The sequence below is a fragment of the Falco peregrinus genome, chromosome 11 (assembly GCF_023634155.1).
Source record: "Falco peregrinus isolate bFalPer1 chromosome 11, bFalPer1.pri, whole genome shotgun sequence".
Taxonomy (NCBI): domain Eukaryota; kingdom Metazoa; phylum Chordata; class Aves; order Falconiformes; family Falconidae; genus Falco; species Falco peregrinus.
In genome coordinates this window covers 14846487-14870572 of record NC_073731.1, presented here as the reverse complement: position 1 = coordinate 14870572, position 24086 = coordinate 14846487, and the positions used below count along the sequence as shown (strand labels likewise).

The following is a 24086-nucleotide window of genomic DNA, read 5'->3' as shown; positions in this document are numbered from 1 at the left end:
CCATCATGAGTCTTGGGGTTTCTTCTGAAGAAAAAAGTGAGATTGTTAGGAGGCTGCTTGTAAGATTTGGTGTGTGGTCTTATCTGTATTTCAGAAAAGCAGAGTCATTTGACACCCATTAAAGACAGTTGCACATGGTGCATTTTGCTCATCAATATTAGATTAACAGCTGCTGGCTATTCCTCCCCCCCCCCCCCCCCCCCCCCCCCCATGTATTTCTATATTCTTTGTTTCAGGTCAGTATTGTATGCCAGAAGAAGGTGTTCAACTGACCCCTAAATCAGAGCTACTTACTGCTCAGGAGATAATCACTCTAGCCAGACTGTTTGTGAAAGAAGGTGTAGAGAAGATCCGACTGACAGGAGGAGAGCCACTTATCCGTCCCGATGTGGTTGATATTGTGGGTGAGTTACCAATAAATACGGTGTGTTTCAAAGTGACTTGCTCTATATTGACCCAAAATCTACACTTATAAATATCAACTATTAGAGTTCAGCAACCTGAAGAATAACTATACATTAAGTGAGGATGGGTTTTCCCAACATTGTGAAATGCATGTACCTTTCAGAAAGCTTCCAGTTCTGCTCTCCTGTTTGGATGGAACTTATGTCTCTTCATATTATGACAGCTGATCTAGCATAATTTTCATATTCAACATCTACTAGAATAACTTGCAATAATGCAGCCTTGGGGTAAAAAATCAAGAACTGATGTGACTGTCTTTACTGGACAGGAACAGCTGATAACATGCTTGCAAACAAAACAGGTTTTCTTTTGGATTTTTAGGGGGTTTTGGTTTGTGTTTTTGTTTTGTTTTCTTGATAACAGGTATCACTTGCTTGTCTGTGTCTAGTAAAGAATGGTGGAAATGCCTGTTTGTTTACAGTTACTGATTAAGACTATTACTTTAATGGACGATAGACTTCCAACTATTACCCAGTAATTTATCTCTTTTGACTGGTATTGTGTTGCCTGACAGTGCCTGGTTTTTTTTTTTCTTCTTGAGCCAGGTACTTTTTTCCTTGTCCAAAGTCTCATATGTTATGGACATTACAATAGCTTTGTGTAGTGGTAATGTATTCAATTAAGGCTATGTAGGTGGGTACACCTTGGTGGATTGTGGGCAACTGAACTTTTCTGTTTCTGCACATACACTCTTATAAGTCCTGAAGATGATAAAGGGTTAATATAGAAGATGAAGGTCCTGAAAGTAGAGTAACTGTCTACTGATACGCTGAACTTTGGTGGAGAAAACAGTTGGTCTCTGCTTCTGCTCTGTTTTGTTCAGGATTTGGAGGACCTTTATGGTCTTTTCCAAAGGAAGCAGCAGAACAGTGTTGCATGTAGAACAGACCTGTTTATGGCTGGAAAAGGTACGGTTAGTGAACTAGCTTGGCTCTCCTTGAACCTTGATGGTGGGGAGTCCTGAAACTGCACTAACATCTTTTTGGAACTCTGGAATATCATTCTCTGGAGCATTTTACCCATACATGATAGGTTATTTTTTATTTAGGATTGGGAGTGCTATGTGCCTTTCAAGAAGGCAGTCCCCATTTCTAGTAATAATGGGTATAATTATTTTAGCTGCTTTTGCCAGCCGAAAGGGGGGCAGACTTATAAAATAGGTTATGTTTTTAAATACAGTAAAGCTTTAAAGTTCAGCATATAGTGTTGGCATGAAAATGAGTTGAAATTGACAGTGTCATCAGTTCAGTGCAGAACTTTTTTTCCTAATGTATGCACCTTTTTGATTTATTAGCAGTAGCTGATGGCTTTTTATATTCAACAAAACTACTCTGACATTGAGGGTGGAAGTTGAGTAGCCAGGTCACTGCAAAATAATTATCACATAGCTGCGATTCTGAAGTATTGATATTGGAAGGCTAGAAAGGTGGTTTTTTTTGGTTTGTTTTACTGCAGGGATAGAATTATCAAAGGTTATTTTTGTGGCTAAAAGAGGGAGATGGATCTTTGTGATCCACTGGGCTTTCATTATTCTGCCTGTGTTCTTCACAGCTGAACTTTGACAGATTCATAGTGATCATTTTAATGGATGACAAGAGAATAGTGATTTGGGGGTAAAGTTAATGGATGTTAAGAAGATTGTCCTGTTGCATTAGTTCATTGTCATGGATTTGTATTAGCCTGGCTGGTTTTTTCTAAGGCATACTGAAAAATGGCAAATTAAGCCTATAGACACTTTTCTGTCTTCTCAGGCTTTGGTATTACTCTATGTTGCACAGGTTCAGGATCAAGAGAAAAGTCTGAAAACTGAATATCACATGTAACAACTATGGGAGAACTCACTGAAGGGGAAACAAACCTAAAAATGTCTTGTGCAGAATTTGAGTTAGGAACCTTTATTGAAGCCATCTTAGTACAAGGTACTGGTTTGGGCTGGGATAAGATTCATCTGGATTTGTAGATGGTTTATAGAAACTGGCTACAATATCTGAGGTGCTAAATAGAGTGGAGATTTAAGTTAGGTTTGTTTTTGGCAACCCTTTCCCTTGACCACAAATGGTTTGTGAAATATCAATAAAGCTCAAAAGCATTAATGTTGGATTAATATTATCGTATTTTTCCAATACTCAAAATTTTTTTTTTTTTTTTTCAGTAAACAGATATGATTTGAAGCTACTGTAGGAGACCATGTTGTTCAGAGACTGGCTACAGTTGTTCAGATTATTTTAAATCTTTTAATGCATGCACATACATAAACTATGAATCAGCAACTAACACTTGCTGAAAGCTAAATCATGTCCTTGAGACTGCTGAAAGCATATATTTGAGACTTTTCTGAAGCAGCTGATAGTAGAATATAGAATCCATCTCCTTTGGGATACTTGGAGTTTAAATTAGCACTGGATATGCAACTGTGTGCTGGCAGTTTATTAATAGTCTGAGAAGTACATATCTCCACTGAAAAAAGTATTTTCCATGGGGTAGACAGTTGGGTGACTTTTTTCAGCATCATACGTATTTCAAGACTTGAATTACTACTGTATTAGGAGATACACATACCTTTCCAGGACTCAAATCAGGAAAAGCGCAGCTGAAACAATTGGAGGAGAATATGTAAGCGACTTGTCTATTTAAGATGATGTGCCTCATCCTAAAGGAAAAAGTAAATGTAAAAACATTTACTTGATAGCTTGAGCCTGTCATGTAAGCTGTTAGTTTCATGTTACTGATTTATAGTATCCGTTCTGTTTCCTTTTCTACTTGATAGTTTTATCAGTTGCCTTTGCTTGTGCTGATTGTTGCTAAAGCAGTGACCAAAGGTCAGAAAAGAGTTTTAATACAGGCACAAGGTGAGTTGCAAAGTTATGAAATCTCTTTAATCCCTTTTGAATTTAGAGATCAACAAGCCAAGAAACCAAGCAACCACAATGTTCTTCTTAGCTTGCACAAATAAGGCAGAGTGTACCAACTGGTCCTTTTTAACTCATTGGTGTTAGTGTTAAGTCTTCATCTCTAATTTCTCACAGTTGGCTTCTATCCAATTTGTTATTACAGGTGGTTCCACATATTTGTGTCTTTCCAGTGCCTCATCATGTACCTCATCCTGTCTGCTGAGGAAGAAGATGGACTGAAAACAGCCGCTGCCTGCACTAACTGACCTAATCAGCTGGTGCTACTTTTTTAATTTTTTCCATTTTAGGCTGCAGTGTGGCTTTGGTTTCATTAAATGCCTTTATGCATTTTACATTTCTAACAATAAAGTCTGTATGGCAGCTAGTCTTTTTTTCCTCTGTGGTGTTAGGAGATTGAGCAGTCTGTGTGTTGCGATGCTGTAAATAAAAGTAGTGGCGTTCCTCTGACTGCAGTGTGTATCCTGTGCTCTCACAAAGACTGGGCTGCTAGTAGTTGCTAGTGTTGAACAATCTTTGGCAAACTGGGACCAATAGCATTCATCCTCTAGCAAGAGGTTATTCCTGATCAGTGGGGAGGATTTTGAGAGATGAATGCCAGAAAAGTCTAGTTCATAATAAAGATAGCTTTTTTTGTTATAACCTCATTTTCCAGATGTCTTCACAGGGTTCTTAATCGTGTTGCAAAATGCTGCTGCTGTAAACTTCAGCATCTTTGGTGTGACCTGGCTTGTCCCATTGGGCGCAGCTTAGTGTGAATATCTTGAGAATAGCTGGGAAATGAGTAAAGCAGAAGTAAAGCCCTTATCAACATGAACAAATAGAAGTAAAATAGGGAGGGAAGAAGGGACTCTAAAATATTTGTGCTGTAATCAAAGCTGCCTCAAGGGTAAGGGTTCTTCAAATATTTCTCAACTAATTAGGGTGGAGGCCATGAGAGAAGGGAGGAAGGAAAATAAGAAAATAAAATTACTTTACCATGGCTCTGCTTCTGCAAGTGGTTTATGAGGGTTTTTCCCTATTTGTTATTGTATGATAACTGGAGGTTTGAAAGCCTGCTCTCTGGAGATCTGGTATGCTGAGGATTTCTGGATTTGGCTTACAAGGAGTCAGCTATTTTCTAAAACCTAGTCTCATGATATTAACTGTTTCTTATGTGGTTTTCTTCTGTTAGCCGTTTTTTAGTGTCTTGCCTAAGTGCTCTTCCATTGGCTGGGCTACCACTGTGGGTAATGGAAATGTATCGGTTGTCAAGTGCAAGTGTTTTGTCCATTGGATGTCACTGCCCTGGATTCTCTGTAGTGGTCTAATATGTTGACCTTTTTCTGTTTAGTTATGAGTATATGCAGTATTTCAGCAGTTTAAAGTTGCTACTGCTGGCAACTACCTCTGGATTAGAACTGAGTTTTGGTAAAGCATAGTAGGATAAGCGTTGCTAGATAAAGGCAGCTAGTTCAGGTGTAAAAGGGATGGCTTGCTGCTCATTGTTATGGCAGAACACTGAATTCGGTTTGCAGAGCTAGACTGAGGAAAAGAAGGAAAACAAAATCATAGGCCTTCTTCCAACAATTAAGTAGCTATTTACTCTAAGAAATGGAGAATAAAATTAGTCTGCATTTTCAGTGTTTTTTATAACCAATTTTGCTTTCAATAAGCTACTCTTTCATACCTTTTGAAATGGATTTGTGCTAAAATGGGTCTCTTGAACCAGTACAGCTGGAAGAAGGCTGAAGCACTGAAGTGTCCATGTTTTCCTCGCACCCTCAGTTATATTTTTTTGTTTGTTTCACAAGTCTTTTGGTATTTCTGTGCAACTTACAATTGATTTACTTCTTTTAAAGTCATCTTTTTATTTTCCTAGGTCAACTGTACAAGCTAGAAGGGCTGAAAACCATTGCTGTCACAACCAATGGGATCAACTTAACCAGACTGCTGCCCCGGCTGAAGGAGGCAGGACTGAATGCCATTAACATTAGCTTGGATACTTTGGTCCCAGCTAAATTTGAGTTCATTGTCCGCAGGAAAGGTACAGGCTTGTCTTCTAAGGCAACTGTGTTAATACTTACAGTAATGCTGTGGGTTGTTTGCTATGTCTCTCACATTCAGTTACTTTGGGAGAGGAGTGAATTTCCATCTGTCTGAGGCTAGGAAAAGTCATCTGTACCAGCTTATTTGATAGTGACTTCTTCCTTCTTTCTACACCCCTTAGGCAGGTAGAGCCCCTTTAGTTGGAGCTGGTGAAGTAGAAGATGCTCAACGTGCCACAGTCAGTGGTACTGTGACTACAGCTGCCAGTAACTGGCTGACTACTGGTTAGTCATGGATATCAAGAGGACTCTCCAAATCTTGTGTTGGTCTTGTGTGCTGTTTAATACTGTGCAAAAGACAGATGTTCCTGCCGTAGCAGCCAGGGACTAAGTTACCCCAAGAACTGAACTTCTTGTCATGGATAGCAGCAGTTTCTGGAAGTTAGATGTGGGGCATACTAGCAGTGGCCTCACTTGTAATTAGTGATGTTCCCTACTTCCACTACTTTTTAATAGGAATAAACATAAACTGGGTCTGAAATCATTTGAGGAGGGCTGCTGGCTTTGTAAATTCTCTCCAATTGAGCTAGTAATTCCAAACAAAGTTTCAAAAATGCTTGGATGTGCCCAGTGTTACAAATTCTTTTTTTAAATGAATCCTAAAGTTCATCATAAAGTTCAGCTTCATGGTTGGGCTTTCTTCTAACCTAAAACTGATTTGACCTTGTATCATTCTGTTTGTCCAGTAATGTAGCTTTGGCAGTCTGTGAACTTTTAATTCAGACAAAACCTCCAACTTCCCACTAGATGGTGCAACAACGTAAGGTAAATGTAAGGCAAGGGATGTGGAAATCTGGGGTGCTGTGAGAAGGGATTTCAACGTTTGAATCACTCGGCTATCAAATCAAAGTTCTGTTGGCAGGTGCAGAAAGGTGTCCTTGTCTACAGTCTCTCTGGGAGCATTTCTTCAGGTTTCTACATCATGGTGCAGAAATCTGTTCCTGTCATAAATCTGACTGGAGCATTAACCTTCCATTGTAGGCTGTTGCATTAATCTGGTTGTTTCATGGCACAGTTGGCTCCCAGAGAAGTATCTGGGAGTATGTAATCAGAAGCAGGTGTTGACTGTGCTCTGCTCTTTCCTTCTGCTCTTTGCATTTGCGTATTACCTGGTTTGTGACATTCACTGGAAACAAGCCCTTTCTTTGCTACTGAAGGGGCAAACCTGATCCTCCAGCTTCCTGAATTATATGGCCACAGCTCTTCCTGTCTGATTGGAAGCTGTTAGGAATGTGCTGCTTATAAAGTAAACTAAAAGTTATTGGGGGGTGAGGGCAATTTTTATTTATATGTATGTTTTCTTTCCCTCCTGTCCCTTTAAAAAAAAAAAAAGTCTTTAACCACAAAGAGAAATTGCTAGCTGAATAGCATAGAGAGCAAACAGGGAAGTTTCTATGACTCAGTATTTTTAAGGAGTTGAATAAAGTTTCCAAATCATAGGTAATTTTTTTTAATGGATTTCAGGTAAAAATAGTAACGCTGAGTTGTTTTTTTTTCTTTTGTTAAGGGCTGAAATTATGTAAAAATACTTTTTTATTGTTTTTGAGGGTTTTTTATTTAATAGGAGATTTCCAGGTATGGAATGAGCAGAGAATAGAGTGCCTGCCCTACTGTGCTACCCTGTCTCCTGTGGCAGTTCCAGAGGCAACAAGATATAGCTCTGTTAAGGTGAGAGGGATTCCTGGTCTTAGACTCCTACAGGCTGGTAACTTCTGTGGAAAGTAAAGGTGGCATTAAGCAGGAGCTCAAGAAATTACGGAATCAGTTTTTCTTCTCCTCTGGAAACTCATTCTAGGGTTTTAAGAAAAGACTGGAATTTTGTATCTTTGGTGTAGGTGACCTGCATTACAGCTGCTTTTATTCCCAAATGGCTGGGATAGAGGGAATGACTGAGATGATCAGAGATTTCACCGATATATGAAAGCATATATAGAGGGCCGTAATATTTCTACTTCTCCCCACCTGCCACATTCTAAGGGATGACAAATGAAAAATACTTTCTTGCAGGTAGCCAGTCTAACCTGTTTCACAACCTGTCCCTTCTTTTTTGTTCAGTACGAGGAAAATGAGATAATATTGTACTGTAATTGAATCATTAAACATTGGCTTGAAGCCTTTCTTCTTGTAAGGATTAAATGTTGGGAGGTGTTGTCCCACATAGGATTGTTCTGGATGTATCTAAGGTTCTCTGTGCTTTGAAGTTGGCTAAAGTTATGATTTCAGAAATCTAAAATTAGAAAATATTGAAATTTTTCATTGTGTGGAAGAGGAGAAGGGTTGTCATTTTGAAATGTCAAACAAAAACTTAAAGGACTTCTGAGCCTTGACAATATTTCCTGGCACAAAGACATCTAGTGTTCATTTCTGCTCTAATATTTTGAAATGTTCTCGTTTTATTCTTTTTGTCGTTCCATTACCACACAAGGACTTTGATTTAGTAGGAATGTTTCAATAAGTATAACAATACAAATGAGCTCCTAATAGCTTTCCATAAAGAAAAAAATCATAAAACTTACTGCATTTCATATTTTAATGTTTACAGATTTATTTTTTTTATTTTAAATAATAACTCTGCTCCCAAAATCTTTTAGTGGAAACAAGCTCATAGTTGTTAATCAGAATAGCTCGCACTGGGGTTTTGTTGGGTCTAGAGATTTATGATAGCTGTTCTAAACCACACTGTTGTGCTAGCATGGCAGGAGGTAAGAGGCAGAACTGGGAAGGACATTAAGTTAGATGCATTGCAAGCTGTAATCCTATTGCTTGCCTCTCCAGTGAGCTTGCAGAGCTTTTTTGATCCCATTTGTGGCTCTGGGATGTGCATAAGCAGTGTATCACTATGTCTCTTGCCACATTCAGCCTGCAAACTTGGTTAATTGGAATGAAGTCTGTCACCAGTGCTGCAAACTTCCTGGGCACGTGTAAAACAAGTAGGTGATGAAGGAGAAGGGTGACAAGTCACAACTTCAAATGGTTCCTTGCAAGAGTTATTTCACCATCTTCTCCTTGCTCTTCACCTCTCTTTTTGCAGCATTAGGACTGGCTTATAAAAGTGGTAGCATCTCCTGCTTTCCTATGTCTGTTCTTTATAATGTCTTTACCAGCCAGAAAGCGGTTAGGTGAAAGTTTCATGTCTGTCCTTTTATTTTTTCTTTCTCATCCTATGTTAAGTATGCACAGACTATTACTGAGTTATTGCTTATTTCTGGTAAAGTTCCTACAGATTAATGAGGGTATAAACTTTTCGCTAGAAAAGCTGAGTTTCCCGTAAATAAAGAGATGGGAAAGAAGGGTGACGGACCTACACAGAAAAATGTAAGACTAGGAACAGCACGGGGACTGTCAGCACAAACTTCTGGAAGATACTGCCCTTTTGCTAGCATGTGTAAAGTATCTGCTGTTGAAGACTACAGCTTTGGAAGAAGGAGCCGAGTCTCATACAGTGGTTTGTCTTTCATACCTGAGTTTAGAGTGCAGAGCAGGACAGGAATTTTGTCTCTCCTACCCTGTCAGTTATTGGACTTTCACAAACACAGTGCAAGCAGCTGAGCACACCCACTCACCAGAAAAGCATACCCAGCGCTTGGTAGCTTGCTGTCTTATTCTTGATATTATCACCTTGTTTCTCTGCCAGCTGGTGAGTGTGGCAGGGAAGGAATAATATGTCAAATCTAGAATTGGTATCTTGATGAAAGGTTTTAACTTTGTTTAAAGTTGACAGAAGCTGTGGCTTAAATGAGATGATTAAGAGGCTTTCCTAAAGGCCTTTGGAATTCCGAAATTGCATTGTTGCTTTATTTTTCTTCCAAATTTAAGAGGTACATGTAGGGGTGAAGGAAATTGCCCTAAATTAACTGTATCTCTGTCTGGGAGCAGCTGACAAGTGTAGGCCACACTAAATGGTAGGGTGAGGCTGGGTACTTCATTCCTTAAAGTCACTGCAGTTTTTGACATTTTCATTTGCTTTCAAGGGTCAAAGGCCAACTGAATTTCGTTCCTAAATGCTTAAATCCCCCCCACGTTATGCTCACCAATTTCACGTTTAGTCATAAACTTGATGATCCTGTAAAATGCTGCCTGTGGTCTTCAGACTAATGGATAGTCAGTAGCTTTGGGAAGCCAATTACATCTGTAGCCAGGGATGAATAAGGAATCAGTAGGCTTTTGTTTTTATTCCTAACTCCACTCCCCTCTACAGTCAGTTCAGAAAGATCCTTTTAAAATTCACTCAGCAATATTGCTCTCTGACTCAGAACAGTGAGATTCTGCCATTTTAGTGAAGACATGTGTGCCATTTTATCAAATAAATGTTAATTTATTCTTTCTTCATTGTATCTGGAGGCAGTTCACAAATGCATTCTAATCCCTTTAAGAATAACGTAACACAAGGCAAAGTTGATATATGGGGAAGTGGAGAATTATATGGTAATGATACGTGGATGTCCAAAGATGTAGAAGAGCATACCATTACTTCTGACTACCCAAACACCAGTTAAAAAATTCATCTCTGTGTCTTGACCACAGTAACACCAGCAGCCTTTGCAGGATGTGTGTGTAGAATTAAAGTCTCTTTACTTGCAGCCCTGTCTACTGAATCAGATTGTTTTTTATTTGTTATCTTTCTGTCTTGTAGTTAACCTCCTTTTGCATTCTGTTTTTAAACAAGAAAAATTTTTGTTCTTTTTATATCTTAGGCTTTCACAAGGTAATGGAAGGAATCCACAAAGCCACTGAACTTGGCTACCGTCCTGTTAAGGTAAAGCCAGTGTTTATGTACTCAAACTGCTGTGTTTTACCATAAATTGTCATAAAAGATACAGCTCACCTGATACAGAATTTATTATCCTAGACCCCGTGCATAATTTTTGGTAAAACTGAAGAAAAATTTTAGTAGAATGAAGATCACATCAAGAGGTAATGGGGCAGATTTATATAAAATCTCCTTGCACAGCTGAGTGTACAGGTTCATACTGCCACAGAGCCTATCAATTGCCTACCTGCAGGCTACAGGGCAGTCCTGTGCTGTACTTGCCTCTTTCTATCCCTTCTGTTGATTTGGCATTTGTCTGACCCAGCTGTGAACTTGGCCAAGGGAGTTAACAGGCAGAAAACTACCCTGCAGAAAGGTGTTAATTTTCTCCTGGTTTATCTCCTTCAACTGCTTACAGCAGACTCTGCTGTTTGCAGTTCTGCAGCTGTGCTTCCCTTCATTTTCACCGGTGTTTTGGAAGATCTATTATGTAAGTGGTTTAGGCTGCAGAGCTATGAAGAACACTTGAAATTAGACTAGCTTTTAGGCTTTCCTGAAAGATCTTAAGAACTGTGATGCACGATGCTTGGACATACAAGTCTGCCTTAGTAATGGAGTGTTTTAGCAACTGCACAGCTATCTGTAGTTACTCAGATAAAGCACAGAGGGCCTGAGGCTCCAGCGTAAATATTGTTTATGAGAAATGTACGGAAAACTAATTTTAACCTTTTTTTTGAGGAAGGCAGAGCTAGTCATCCTGCAGCCTATGGTTATGAAGTGTGCTGTGAACACTTCCTGGTCTGGGGAATTTGCCTATGATCCGCTGTAAAGAGCGTTACAGAAGGTACCCTGCCAGTGCTTTTACAGAAGCTATACAGAGTAGGACTGGGGAGTGGAGTTGTCATTTTAGACGGTAAAAATTGTCATACCTTAGATGGGTAAGACGATGCCTTTGTTACCTAGCTTTTTAATAAAAGCTATTTTCCATTTAGCAAGGCAACTTTAAGAACTGTAGTTAGGTTGGATGCAAAAACTTACAGGCAAGTTTAGCAGAAATGATCATCTATACTATTGCAATCCTGCCAGCTTCTCTCGTCATCTTTTCTTTATCCACGATGCCTTCTGCAAGGACTGTAAAACCTTGTGTAAAAGGGAAGAAAGTCATATTCTGCTTACTAATTTTGGGTGTCTGCTTTTCCTGCAGGTCAACTGTGTGGTGATGCGAGGCTTCAATGAGGATGAACTGCTGAGCTTTGTGGATTTCACGAAGGATTTGCCCCTTGACGTGCGGTTCATAGAATACATGCCCTTTGATGGTAAGCAGTCCTGCTTTGAGATTTTTCATGGCATGGAGTGTGCCTCGGTCATAGGTGAACCTGGCTGGTGGTTATTCACCCCAGGGTCCTGTCTCTGGAAGTTTTGGTGAGCTCTTTTTGGGAATAAGGAATTGCTGTATCTCTTGCAGCTTGTTTATCTTCCCTGGATAAGCTGGAGAAGGATTAGTAGCAGTATTAGTTGGGGCTAACTACAGAAACTGAGACTTATGGAGAATGTGAAGGTGGTTCTCTGCTAATTGGAAAAACAAAATCCACAGTCTAATAAAGTTATGCCGGTTTTGTTAATTCTAGGCAATAAGTGGAACTTCAAGAAGATGGTGAGCTACAAAGAAATGCTTGATACAATTAAACAGCGATGGCCTGAATTGGAGAAATTGCCCTGTGAAACTTCCAGCACAGCCAAGGTGGGGTTAGAAAAAGAACATGTGAAATGTGCCGCATTCTTTCCTTGCCCTAAATCCCCAAATTCTCCTAAGTTCAGCATTTATATTTGACAAGCAGAGTAAAAAATACTCAGTGTAGTAACTCTGGTACTTTGGTCAAGCTGGCTGCCTGTGGTTTGACTTTTATTAAATACCAATCATAGTCTTTACCTTTAGAAATACAATGTGTTTACTAGATGCCTCAGTCAGATATAAAGAATGTCAGGCTGTATCCTATATTTACAGCCTTTGAAACTTTTGTCAGTCTATGTCTGCGTATGACCGCATGTTAAGAAGCCTGATGAAACAGTTGTTCAGTGACATAACAGTATTGCTTTGGAGTGTGCAGTGCCATATGGGGGATTTCTAGCCTATGGGAATCTATGACTCATGGCTACCTGAGTAAGAACATGCCTACTGGCATCCGCTGTCAATTGATAACTACAAGAGCAAACATTTAACAGGTTTGTGAATTTCCAGGAACAGGGCAAAATACACTGGAACCCCTGACAAAGCTGATTTTTACTTTATTTTTTTTCCTCTTGTGTAACCTTAGAACTGAAGAAAATACATGTTAAAATGTCTTCTGGTCTTTGGGCAAGTGGAGCTTTAAAAATGAAGAGACTATATTTGACTCTTCTTTTTTTCTCCTCTGCGTTTCTTTAGAGTTTTAAAGTGCCACATTTCCAGGGGCAAATCAGCTTTATCACCTCTATGTCGGAGCACTTCTGTGGATCCTGCAATCGTCTGAGGATAACAGCAGATGGGAACCTAAAGGTTGGTAGTGAAAAAGGATCTCTGTGTTTTTATGCAGCGAAAGTGGTGCAAAGTTCTTCCCTTAGAAGTAGCAGGGATGTAAAGATGCTAATTATTACCAGCTACCTCCTGTTTTATCTCTCCTATATGTATTCTTGTTCTAGCTTGTTGAGCTGTTAGGGAGATGTTATATCACCTTTTTTTGGTTTCTCTGTTTTGCTAACATAGTTAACTTCAGTTGTAAAACACTGTTGCAAGGCCAGTAAATATAAACATTTATTTTAATCTTTGATTCAAAATCATCTTAAACATGTGACAAACAGATGATTTCCCATTAGAAAAGGATCCAAGCAGCTGTGAGGGCCTGGCTTTTGTGTTCCGCAAGGATCCCGTTGTTTCACCAAACATCTTTTTGCAACTTTTCTCATTCAAGAGCAGCCTGTACAGCTCAACGGCTGTAGAAAGGGGAGGGATAACCATTTCCTGCCACGTTGAAACTGGCAGTTCCTGGGGGAAAATTACAGTTTTCAATTAAAAATTGGCATTTACGTGTTGTCACCTGATATTGACAACAGCTGTGTTGCTGTCTAATGTCAGATGACCAAGGCAGCCTGAAGGCCCAACAAGCTTAGGTTACATAAACATCCCAGGCTGTCCATGTGTGTACAAGAAGAGAGATGAAGAAAACAATCTCCATAAATGTTCTCTTTCTTCAGTAGGATAGGCCTCTTCAAAACTTTACTCTGAAGTTAGTACAAAATACTTGTAAAAGCCACTTATTTTATTCTTTCTCATTTTTCCTCTTCTGTTTCCGTGGGTTGGCTGCAGGTGTGCCTTTTTGGGAGTTCAGAAGTGTCCTTGAGAGATCACCTACGGTCAGGTGCCTCAGAGGAAGAGTTGGTTCAAATCATTGGAGCAGCAGTGGGCAGAAAAAAGAAACAGCATGCTGGTATGTTTATCGTAACTGAGAAATAACAGCAGCGACTAGGGAGAACAATGTCCTGATACTGCTGTGGGCTGTGTACTGGCTTGCCAGGAGAAGGAAGGAAGGGAAGGCTTCTTGAATAAAGCTGTATTAACTCAGGAAAGAATTTTCCCATCTGTTAAGAGTATTGTCTGCTAGAAAGCTAGTAACGTACCAGTCCTGTGTTGCCCCAAAATCTGGATGTCAGTTTTGAGTCTCCTGAGAGATGCACTGCTCACAATAACAGCAGCAAAGCGTAAATCTAAGCAAAAATTGATGGAGTTGTACTTTCTTAAAATTAGTTTGCTGTCAAACAAGTACTAAAGCTAAATTAAGCTGTCTCTCCAACTACTGCATTAACATGTTTCTAGATGTGACAGATCTCTTTTGAGTATGCAGAAATTGTAGCTACTCATGGTGCTCTGTATACGATCATGACACAAGTTCCGTGATGATGCAGTCACATCTTCAGGCTATGTTAGTCTTCTGAATTTATTTTGATATAAACTCTATTGCAGTTACATCTGAACCTAACCATATTTTTGTAATCTGGCTGCAGCTGGGAATGCTGATCTCCTGTATGTGAACTGGCTTGATGCTCATGGAATAGTCCCCTTTACACTGAAAATATGTTTTGGCCCTTTTGTTCTCTTGCAGATTCTGCCAGATTGCTAACAGTTGCGTTTGCCCTTTTTTCATGATGTATAAAACAAATTTAAAGGAAGTTTTTAAGTCTGAGCATAGACTAATTTGCAAAGTACATTGGTCTGACCCAGCTAAAACAGTGCCTTGTAAACTTAAGGGGAGGTGTGCAGGGATTGGTTCCTTTACTTTGAGACCCTTCATTTCTGAATTTCTGATTTAGGGAAGTGGAGTGGGGAGAAGAGTGTTTGCCCCTCTAGTAAAGGCATTTTGCAGTCAGCAGCACTTACCTGACTGTCTGTCATCTTGCAGTTTGTGTTAATCCTCATATTGTCCCTGAGCCTTCTGTGATTGGACTACTTTTGAACTGGAGTGCTGTTAACAGCTTATCCATAAGAACTACTATAGTTAAATGCTGCTGTTAAGAAACAGGATAGTCTGTAGTAGGTAACTGTAATTCAGATTATGGAAGGCTTTCTGGAAGAGGGTTCTGCAGTGTGATAGACCTGTAGCAGCTGGATGCCTGGAAACTCTGGCAGCTATGGTTTTAAATAATACCATGCTAGATTCCCCCTCCTCCAGCTCCCTTGGTCTTTATTGAGCTTTGGTTTTCCTAGCATGCAGGTTGCACTGTGAAGAGCAGAAAACTAAATACATAAACCAGATGCATGACTTAAGCTAGGATTTTTATGTGTTCCTTATTTTATTTCTAGGCATGTTTAACATTTCCCAGATGAAAAACCGGCCAATGATCCTGATTGGTGGGTGACAAATCAGTACGTAATAAACATACAATGATTTTGTTTGGGTTTTGTCTTTGGGGGAGTATATTGGATTGGGCTTTTAAGTCTAAATTATGTTTGGTTCTGGCTTAGGTTTAGGCAAAGAAATGGATTTTTTAAAAAGGCAGTTGTGATTAACATGCTGAAGTGGAAGAGGAAGAAAGGTTTAATGTCCCTACCAAGCCTTATCCAGTCTTCTGATTGGCAGTACTGGTTTTGCTTTCTCTGATTTTGAAAGCTCTTAAATTTTTCAAAGAGATCACTAGCTTTCCCATATCATTTCCTATCTGCTTCCTTTGTTCTTAACAAGAGTGGTATAGTAGCATATAAGGCAGTTTGGGGTGAGTTCTGTGAGATTGACTAGACTGCCATATAGGCATAAAGGGTGCAGGATGGACTTTTATCCCTGGATTAAGAAATTCAACTTTGCATATAATATATAGTGCCAGTAACCTGACAGAAATCCAGGTTTTCCCACCTCACTACTTCTTTACTTCAGAATCTGAAACTTGGGGCTTCGTTCTTTTAAAATGTCCTCTTACTGCTGCAAAGTCTCAAAACATAACCATGAAAACTGCAGTATCTGGTATCTGAGCAGCCTGAGAGCCTTTCTTCTCCTTGTTGTATCTCTTGAAGATGTTTGCTGGCTCCCTTCTGCTTGAAGCTCTGTTCATGAGCAATGTGGCCCTGCTGGGGTGGTCTCACTGATTTTTCGTATCTCCTTCAGCGTGGTTTTACCTCATCCATGCGTATGTTTTACTGTTTTGTAAGATAGCTATCTCCTAAAATACCTTTTTTCTTCCTTAGAATTAAGAAATGCTTGCAAGAATTAGCATTGTGAGATTAACTAGAAGCTGTTCTGTTGTTTCTTTTCAATGAGGAGGGGGAAAATGCAGCAAGGGTGGAAGAGATGAACATTATGTTTCAAACCCAAACTCTTGTCCTCCCTCATTGATGCCCTGGAGCTGGTTAGCTGCTGTGCAGCTTAAAAGACAGCTTTTAAAACAGGTACCCTTGGGGAGGGTAACATCCGTTAATTTGTAGGTCTTTGCTAACTCATTTTAAACAAGAGCAAGACCCCCATGCTTGTACTTCAGTTCGGTTGCCTTTATTAGGAAATAGGATTTACAGGTGGTCTTAACATATATTTTTACTAGGAATATTTTTCACTTGATGTTCCTCTTTAAATGGCTGTCATTTTGCATGTTGAGTGGTGCAAGACTGTCTCTCTGAGTTTGTTTTTACTCTTTTGTATTTGGCCACTGCTGCATTGTGTTCCAGGAAAAGGAGGAGGACCCATTGTTTAAAGTGTGAATTGACTTGCTGAATGAGGAAAAAAAAATGGTCTGTTTTTGTTGGTTGTTTATTTTTTTTTTTTTTAAGATGAAAATACTATATTAAATTCTTGACAGCTCACTGGGACCTACATAATTTTTCAAGATGCCTTAGAAAGAATCCCCATACTCCAAATTAGCCTTCCTATCAATGTTTGGATGTCTACAGATCAAATCCATCTAATTTTCTTTTGAAACTTGCTTTAACATTGTCTGACGTACAGCAAAAGCAGCAGCCTGTCCAGGTCCTCCCCCAGCTGTTCCATGTCCCTTCAAGACGTAACTGCTGGCAGTAACCGCATCAATGAAGTCTGGAGAGGAGTGGAGAGTATCCCACTGTGACACATGAGGAATCATTAGGAAATTTCCTAATTGTGTTTTGAATTACTTAGTTACTGACTTCAAATAACGCTGGCGTGCAAGCAGTCAGTGGGGGGTGTGTGTGTATGGAATTAATTTAATGAAACTTAATGAATGCTGTGGAAATTACTAATTGGTTTTGTTAGTCCCAGTAAGCCAAACCTGGCTTCTTCCCTACACTGCTGTTGTCTGGATCCTTTGCTAGATGTTTTGTATCCTAGTTCATCTTATTTCCCTCAATCAACATATTCCTTTTGGCAGGTTGTTCTCCTCATGGGTTCGCTTAAATTAAGGAGGAAATTCCCATAACTGAAATATGTCCTACCTTCTTCTCTCCTCCTGAGATTGTGCTAGTTGGAAGCTAACACAGTTAAATTTCAGGTGCAGTAATGGGATGTAACGAGGTGGTTTGTCAACTGCTTTCAGTTGTATTATTATATGTGCTGTAGAAAACAATTACCTATTTTTTTGTAGGCATATCAGCAATCTGGGTTAAAACAGAGATGAAGCAGGTTGTTAGGAAAAGCAAAGATGCTTTACATGCATTACTGTCTTGCTGTCCTTTTATTTACTGCTCTACTTGAGCAAACTGTTCCTCTCTTCCCTGCTCCCATCCATGTGTGTTTATAGTGTGGAAGTACTTGCCTGCCTTTGCAGTCCCGCTTCTCCTGAAGACAAGACACCTTGCCAGGGGTTTAGCTTCACCTTTAAAGCTAATCAAGGAATCCAGAAGAATATAGTACTTTGAGTTCTGGATTTTAAAAGGAATATTCAGGTTAGGCCCCACTGTATGAAGAGAAAGGGAAAGAACAGAGGAATAAGCGCAATTTTCTGTGCTCTTCTAAAGCAGAGCAGCGTTGCAGTCAAAACATTTAATGTCCATTTAATCCCATTCCTCTGAGGGTAAACACATCACCAATTAACATGCAGGAATCTTAATTTTAGTGGATAGGCTATCAGCTGTAGGTCAAACAGGACCTTTGCTTGAATATAGATTACTGCAGTGACTTAAAAAAAAAAAATCATCATGAAACCTATGGTTGACTTCAGCTTCAGTAATGGGCACTTTCCGATCCATGTTTGGAGGGTACTCTAGATGAAAAAGGTGCTAAGTGCATCAGTCTTGTTATAGCAGAGGCTGGGACTAACAAGGAAGAGATCAGTTTGTTTTTAAAAAAAAGAGGTTAGGGGGACACAACCAATGCTTTGTCCACACTATGTCTATTATTGTCATGTGGACAGTCTAAGGTGATACCTGTAGCGGTCTGGGCAGCAGAGGTAGCTCAGCAAGGTGCAGAGGGGCCAGGAAGCTGTTCTGATTTACCTGTGGGCACTCTGAAGACTCACGAGTAAGGAAGTCCCCGAAGAACACCAGAGCTACCAAAGGAGGTTATTGAGCAAAACCAAATTCCAAGTTTCTCAGAGCAAGAAGAAGAGGAGCTCCAGGAAAAGAAAAACAATAAAACAAACAAACAAAAAAACAACGAAGAAACATGCTTATCAATGAGGCTGTTAGACTAGGGATTAGCCACTTACCTCTGTAGTGCTTTCTCTTTACTTACAAATCAAATCACTTCTTTTATATGAAAAAGACGCCTTCTGTCTTGACACCTGGCACTTAGCCCTGTGCAAATGCCAAAACCAAGGGATTAAATGGTGAAAAGGGGCAGGAGGGCTTATTACCTCTCTGCCAACTGGGAGCTCTGCCAGCTCAACTTGGAACATACTTCTGAGCAGATTTAAAATCTCTGTCAATGAGAGGAGTGTGGTTTTTCCAGTGCTTAAACTTCAGCTGTCATTAATGTGGTGAGAGCTGGCAGTAACAGGAGAGATTCCCATCACGGAGCCACCTTCTGAGCTTGTAGACGGTGCAGATGCAGTATTTCTGGTTCCTGCTGTCCTCAGGTGCTGGCATGACCCTTCCCTGCAGAAGGAGATGAAAGCAGGAAGCACACCTGCTGAGAGGAAGGTGTTTGGAAAGGCAGAGTTGAGAATTAAAGTGCAAGAATTTCCTGTTAACCCCCCCAGGCTTTCAAAAGCAGACAGGTACTGGAACAATCTCAAATGGATGCTGAGATGCTATGACTTGCTTTTCTTCAGAACTGGTGTTCCTATAAGCTCTTCTGTTTCTCAGTAAGTGTTGATACTTTTTGATAACCAGTTGTTTCTTCTTGTCAGGGACCTCTAAACAAATGTTTTGAGACTTGGGGTTTGGAATAACAAACCAGCAAATGCAGGGAACTGATGAGAGAGAAAAGAGAAAGAGCTTGAGGAGAAAAGTGGATGTTTGCAGGCTTATTGAGGTTTTTACAACACAGAAGGTCCCAAGGTTCTCAGTTACTGCAGACTTAACTTAGCTTTCCAGTTCCTAAGATGTATTCTCATATTACTTTTTCTTCCCCACCAGAGCCTGTATTGATGTCACTCCCACTGTGCCGAGATGCCCTACAGAATCCCCCAAATTCAAAACAGTGGGGCCACACATTTAGCCATTGGCTGACTTCGAGAGCAAGTTTACCCAAACAAACAGGAAAAGTATTAATGAAAAATAAGCTCACAAGACAACTTTTCCTGCCAGGATCTTACCCAGAGCAACAGCGGCAGATAACGATGGGAATTCTACAAACCCAGCTCAGAGGCTGCTGTGTCTTCCAGAAGGACCCAGACTCCACATTTGACACAAAGTGCCTTGAGGCTTCTCCTGTTGGCCAAGTTTCTGTGGACTGTCAGTCCGAAGAGGCGAGTTCAGGATCTGAATTCTGTACCAGGGATTTGGGATCTTGCACCACAGTACCTCGTGCCTCTGACAACTTGACTCACACTGACGAGGAAGGACGGGCCACAATGGTTGATGTCGGAGGGAAGCCAGATTCAAAAAGAATTGCTGTTGCTGGTGCTGTGGTCCGCCTGGGTGAGAAAGCATTTGGGATGGTGAGGCAGAACCAGGTGAAGAAGGGAGATGTGCTGGCTGTAGCCCAGATTGCAGGAATTCAGGGAGCCAAGCTGACAAGCCAGTTGATCCCATTGTGTCACAACATCCCCCTCAACCATGTTGAGGTGTCTCTGAGCCTGGATGAGTCCAGATACGCAGTGGTGATTCGTAGCTCCTGTCAGACCTGGGGGAGGACAGGTGTGGAGATGGAAGCTCTAACAGCTGCCAGCCTGGCTGCCCTGACTGTGTATGACATGTGCAAAGCAGTTACTCATGACATTGTGATCGAAGAGGTGAAGTTGCTTAGTAAGACAGGTGGACAGAGAGGAGACTTCTCAAGGGCCTAGATCATCTCCAGATCCCTCCAGGTGACCACTGCTTATGTTCAGCTTCTTACAGAACTACTTTGTTCAGCTGGTAGGCTTGGAGACCTCAGCAGGTGTACTGTACGACAGCCCTACAATTCCAGTTTTGCCTTACCCTGTCAGCTTACTGCTGGGTCAACAAGCGAGCCACTTATCCCAGTTGATAACCGTGTGTGTTTTTTAGAGGATAGACTTCGCCACTCACCCTATACCTTCATTTCAGTGTCCTCACCATAAGATTGAGCAAAGATTCCTAGTAATAACACAGAAGTTTTTTTTCTTTTTCCTGTGAAATGCAGCTGCTGTCATCACACTATGCAACTGTGAGCTCTGGAAATGAGACAAGTGCTGTTATTTGGCAACCATGTTTAAGACAAGGATTAAGATTTCAGAATTGTGTCTGTCCATCTGTCCCCTGACCACCTCAGTTGAATTTAGAAGGTGACAGTGATAAGAACACAGTCTGGGAACCTTACCATACAGCAGAGATTGTAACTGTGGAACAGCCAGGGTCAGAGGGGCAGCTCCCATCCCTTTACATTGCTACCACTTAACTTGCCTGCAAGTGGAAAGTCTCCACGTCTCAGTTTCAAAAAAAAAAAAAAAAATAAAAATGGCAGCTGCCCAGTTCTCTGCCTAAACACTCTGTAAAACGTTATCTAAGAGACAGAGAATTTCTGGATTTGGAAGAACTATTTTGCTGATCTGAAAGATGCCTTTTTACAATGTTAGAAGCATGTTCCAGCATTTTGACCTTAGCACTCAAATACATTGAGGCCCTATGTCTGCATGCTGAAGGGCTTATTTGTACCATGCACCGAGGTAGGTGTCAGCTCTCCCTGATTTTAGAAATAGGTGTCACACCAAACACCAGAAAACTCCCAATTTGTTAATCCTACAGTGCACCTCCTAGCAACCTGCGTAGTCCTGACAGGTAAAACAGACTTTAAGACTAGTAGCTACTTGGAAGAGTAAGGTAGCTGCTTTTGCCTCGGCCAGAGTGCTTTCCTGCATGTTTCTCTGATTTGCTTTCACAAGGTCTTCTGGCCTCAGAGTACTTAAGTGTCCCCATAAATGTACCAGTGGCCACTGTCATGTAGCATTAAATAGCTTTGATAATTGGCTATCCTAGATAAGAAATTACTTGATGTTGTTAATACTGATGGATCCTTTTCAAATATTATTAATTTAAATGCTGTAAACAGGGTGTTTCAACAAGTTTGGTTTACTTGTTTTCTAGTGCTTATGGCTAATGTGAAGTTGCATATGATTCAGGGTGCTCCCTCTACGTACGCACAGAGAGTTGAAGACAGCTCTAATAATGTCAAATAGGCTACTGAAAAAGCATCTTAAACTTTGCAAGTAGCAGCTTCACATGAAACCAGGTTTAATTACTGTGAGCATCCAGTAAAGCACACACCACAGAGTCACGCACATCCTGCTCACGTAAAGTAAGCACAGATGAGGAGGCAAACAGGTCCTTTACAAATCTCATACACTAGCTACCACAGAAAGCACTTTTTCCATTGCAGGTGAATTCTTTGTGCATTGAATGACACATGGCAGCTACAGCTGCAAAGGGAAGGAGTCTGGAAGGCTTGGTGCCTGAAATCTGCCAACATTTGTACACTACATTCAGTGTTACAGTCCTGATTCCCTTGACATCACAGATCTGTCTGTAAGGTAGCAGGAGAGGCAGCCCTGCTCCTGAGAAGGAACACTGCTGTACTGAACACCAACACTCCCTCCCGACCCTGCAAATACAAGGCCGTGCTCATCTGTGCAGCTGCTGTGCCCATAGCACAGGAGTTTCTTTAGCTCAGTATGAAAACAAATTGCCAGGAAAAGGAAGCATGTGTGTATCCTGCTAAGTTACCTGATTTACACAAGCACTTAACTACCACCACCACGCACAACACACCCTGCCCTCCCTGCCTTCACCCAGTTTCTGGATAGTTTAGAAAACTTAAGAGGAAGCTAGACATCCTCAGTAGTAATAAAATGATGCTTTGGAGCATACGATTCTTTGGCTTCTGAGAAGTTTGCTGTCATGCTGTAAAGCTCACACAAAGCACTCAAGACCGTACAAGGGACTACAGAGTACATGCATGACTGCCACGCACATCTTGCTGCTTACGCACATGTCACTACTTTCTTGGGTTGAGAGTGGCTGGAAGCTTTGGGCAAACAGACTTTGGTGCCATTTTATGGTCATGTGACATTATCAAGTCTTGAAACTATGCACATTTATAGATAATGAACCAAGCATAAGTCAATAGAACATTCTGCGAGAAATGAGCTGATAGCACCGTATGTTTCGGTGGTGCTGGGTGGGTAGTGCTGTAATATATGTTGATGAATTGACTACTTTTTGGAGGCTTGCTATTTTTTGTCCACTGCGTATTTAATAAATATTAGTTGCAATGGAGTATGTGTCATATTACTTTGAATACCCTTTTTATTCATTCAAATGAACATCTATGTTTTAATCCATGAGCTCCTGTGAATAGTTAGCTCAGGACAAGCAACAAGACAGACATTGTAAGTTGCAGTGATTAGTCAGCAGTTTACAAGGGATTAGTCACAATAACTTATTACTATAAGGAATCTTACTTTGTTGAGTGAAACTCATCTCTAGCTGGCTGTTTTTAAACTGAGTAATCCTATAGGCTTTGCATCATACTTTATCATCTTTCATCATTATCACAGCTTCTCCTGCAATGCCTGTTCCAAGTCAATGGCTGTGTATAACCACACTGCTTTGTGCTGTGGAGTAATAAGGAACTGGTGCTTCCAGAGCTCTCCCTCTTAGTCTGAGTGACCATGCACTAAAACTTGAGGTCCAGGGAAGTGACTGTATAGAAATCCATCCCTCCTGAATCATGAATAAAGGAAACTCCCTTTCTGATCCATCTGAGCTTCCAGGAAGGCTCTCACCACTTCTACTATCAAGAAGGCCTGTTTCTACCTGAGCAGTTTAGTTGATCGAGCTGTTCACTGTAACCAGCCCCAGTGCAGGTGCTCTGCAAGAGGGCAGAGACAGCAGCTGTACCGCCAGAGGCTCTCTTTCTCCCTTTCCAGGTACAGCCTCCAGGTGCTGCCAGTCCTGGGACAAAATAGCACAAAGCTTTACATTCTTTTTCTAGCAGCTGCTTCCCAATTTGGAACCAGGTTTTTGAAGATTTAACAAGAAACAGTGTAAAGGATCAAGCCCACGACCTCCTCTCCTGAAGGGTGCCATAAGAGCACAAGTCACACCTCGAACACTGCCTCCCAAACGTAACACAAGTGTAAATATTGCAGATCATGGCAGCCCTCACAATGCATGCACAGTATAGCTTGTGCCTGCTGGAAACTCGCTTGTCCCAGCTAATGTCCCTTTTGTGTGTTACTGTCTGCTCACTGCTAATCCAGCCTGTGTCTGTTGCAGCAGCTCAGCCTCTCTTTCCTTCATGGCCACATCCTAAGGCTACCTACCCTGCCCTCAGACTGCCCTGGAAAAAAAGGGATGCAGCACATAAAGGAGAAGCCAGCAGAAGCTGGTCACTAAGTAGTCTTAAAGAGATTAGATCTATGTCAAAGAGAGCAGTGCTTTCAGACAGTGCTGGGGGAAGAACAGTGGGGGATAGAGGGAAGACACAGCTTGAAATACCCTGGGAAGGAACATCTGATGGGAACCACTCAAAACTAGGCTCTAAAAGCAACAACAGCTGAGCACTGAAAAGAGGAATGAAATTTTTAGCTATTCTGAGCAACTGGTGACCTGTGGTAATTCTCTGTAAGTCACTGATGTTACTCAGCTTCACAGAGTATGTGACTGAACAGAATCTGGCCCTTCATCCCACCCTTTCCTTGGCCCTTCGCTGGTTTGCAGCTCCTTCTGGCTGCCACAGCAGCAGTTATGCAGGCATGTAAACAGCTTAAAAATGGCTGTAACATCATGTGTGCTTTGGCCAAGACACAGGACCACTAATTAGTTAA

General features: G+C 40.9%; 1 protein-coding gene across 3 annotated transcripts in view; it reads left to right on the top strand.

Annotated features, from left to right (window-relative positions):
- The window catches only part of MOCS1 (molybdenum cofactor synthesis 1), a 30961-nt gene extending 8428 nt beyond the window's left edge, over positions 1-22533 (top strand). Inside the window, exons 3-11 of one of the 3 annotated variants that reach the window (XM_055816174.1) lie at positions 237-404; positions 5236-5400; positions 10156-10217; positions 11416-11527; positions 11840-11952; positions 12637-12747; positions 13555-13675; positions 15046-15093; positions 19216-22533. In XM_055816174.1, the coding sequence (XP_055672149.1) occupies positions 237-404; positions 5236-5400; positions 10156-10217; positions 11416-11527; positions 11840-11952; positions 12637-12747; positions 13555-13675; positions 15046-15093; positions 19216-20087 (1772 nt within the window). In that variant the 3' untranslated portion in view covers positions 20088-22533. Of the gene's footprint in view, positions 1-236; positions 405-5235; positions 5401-10155; positions 10218-11415; positions 11528-11839; positions 11953-12636; positions 12748-13554; positions 13676-15045; positions 15109-19215 lie in introns of all 3 variants that reach the window. The other 2 variants (XM_055816176.1, XM_055816175.1) reach the window with 2 other exon arrangements.
- Positions 22534-24086: the final 1553 nt, after the last annotated feature.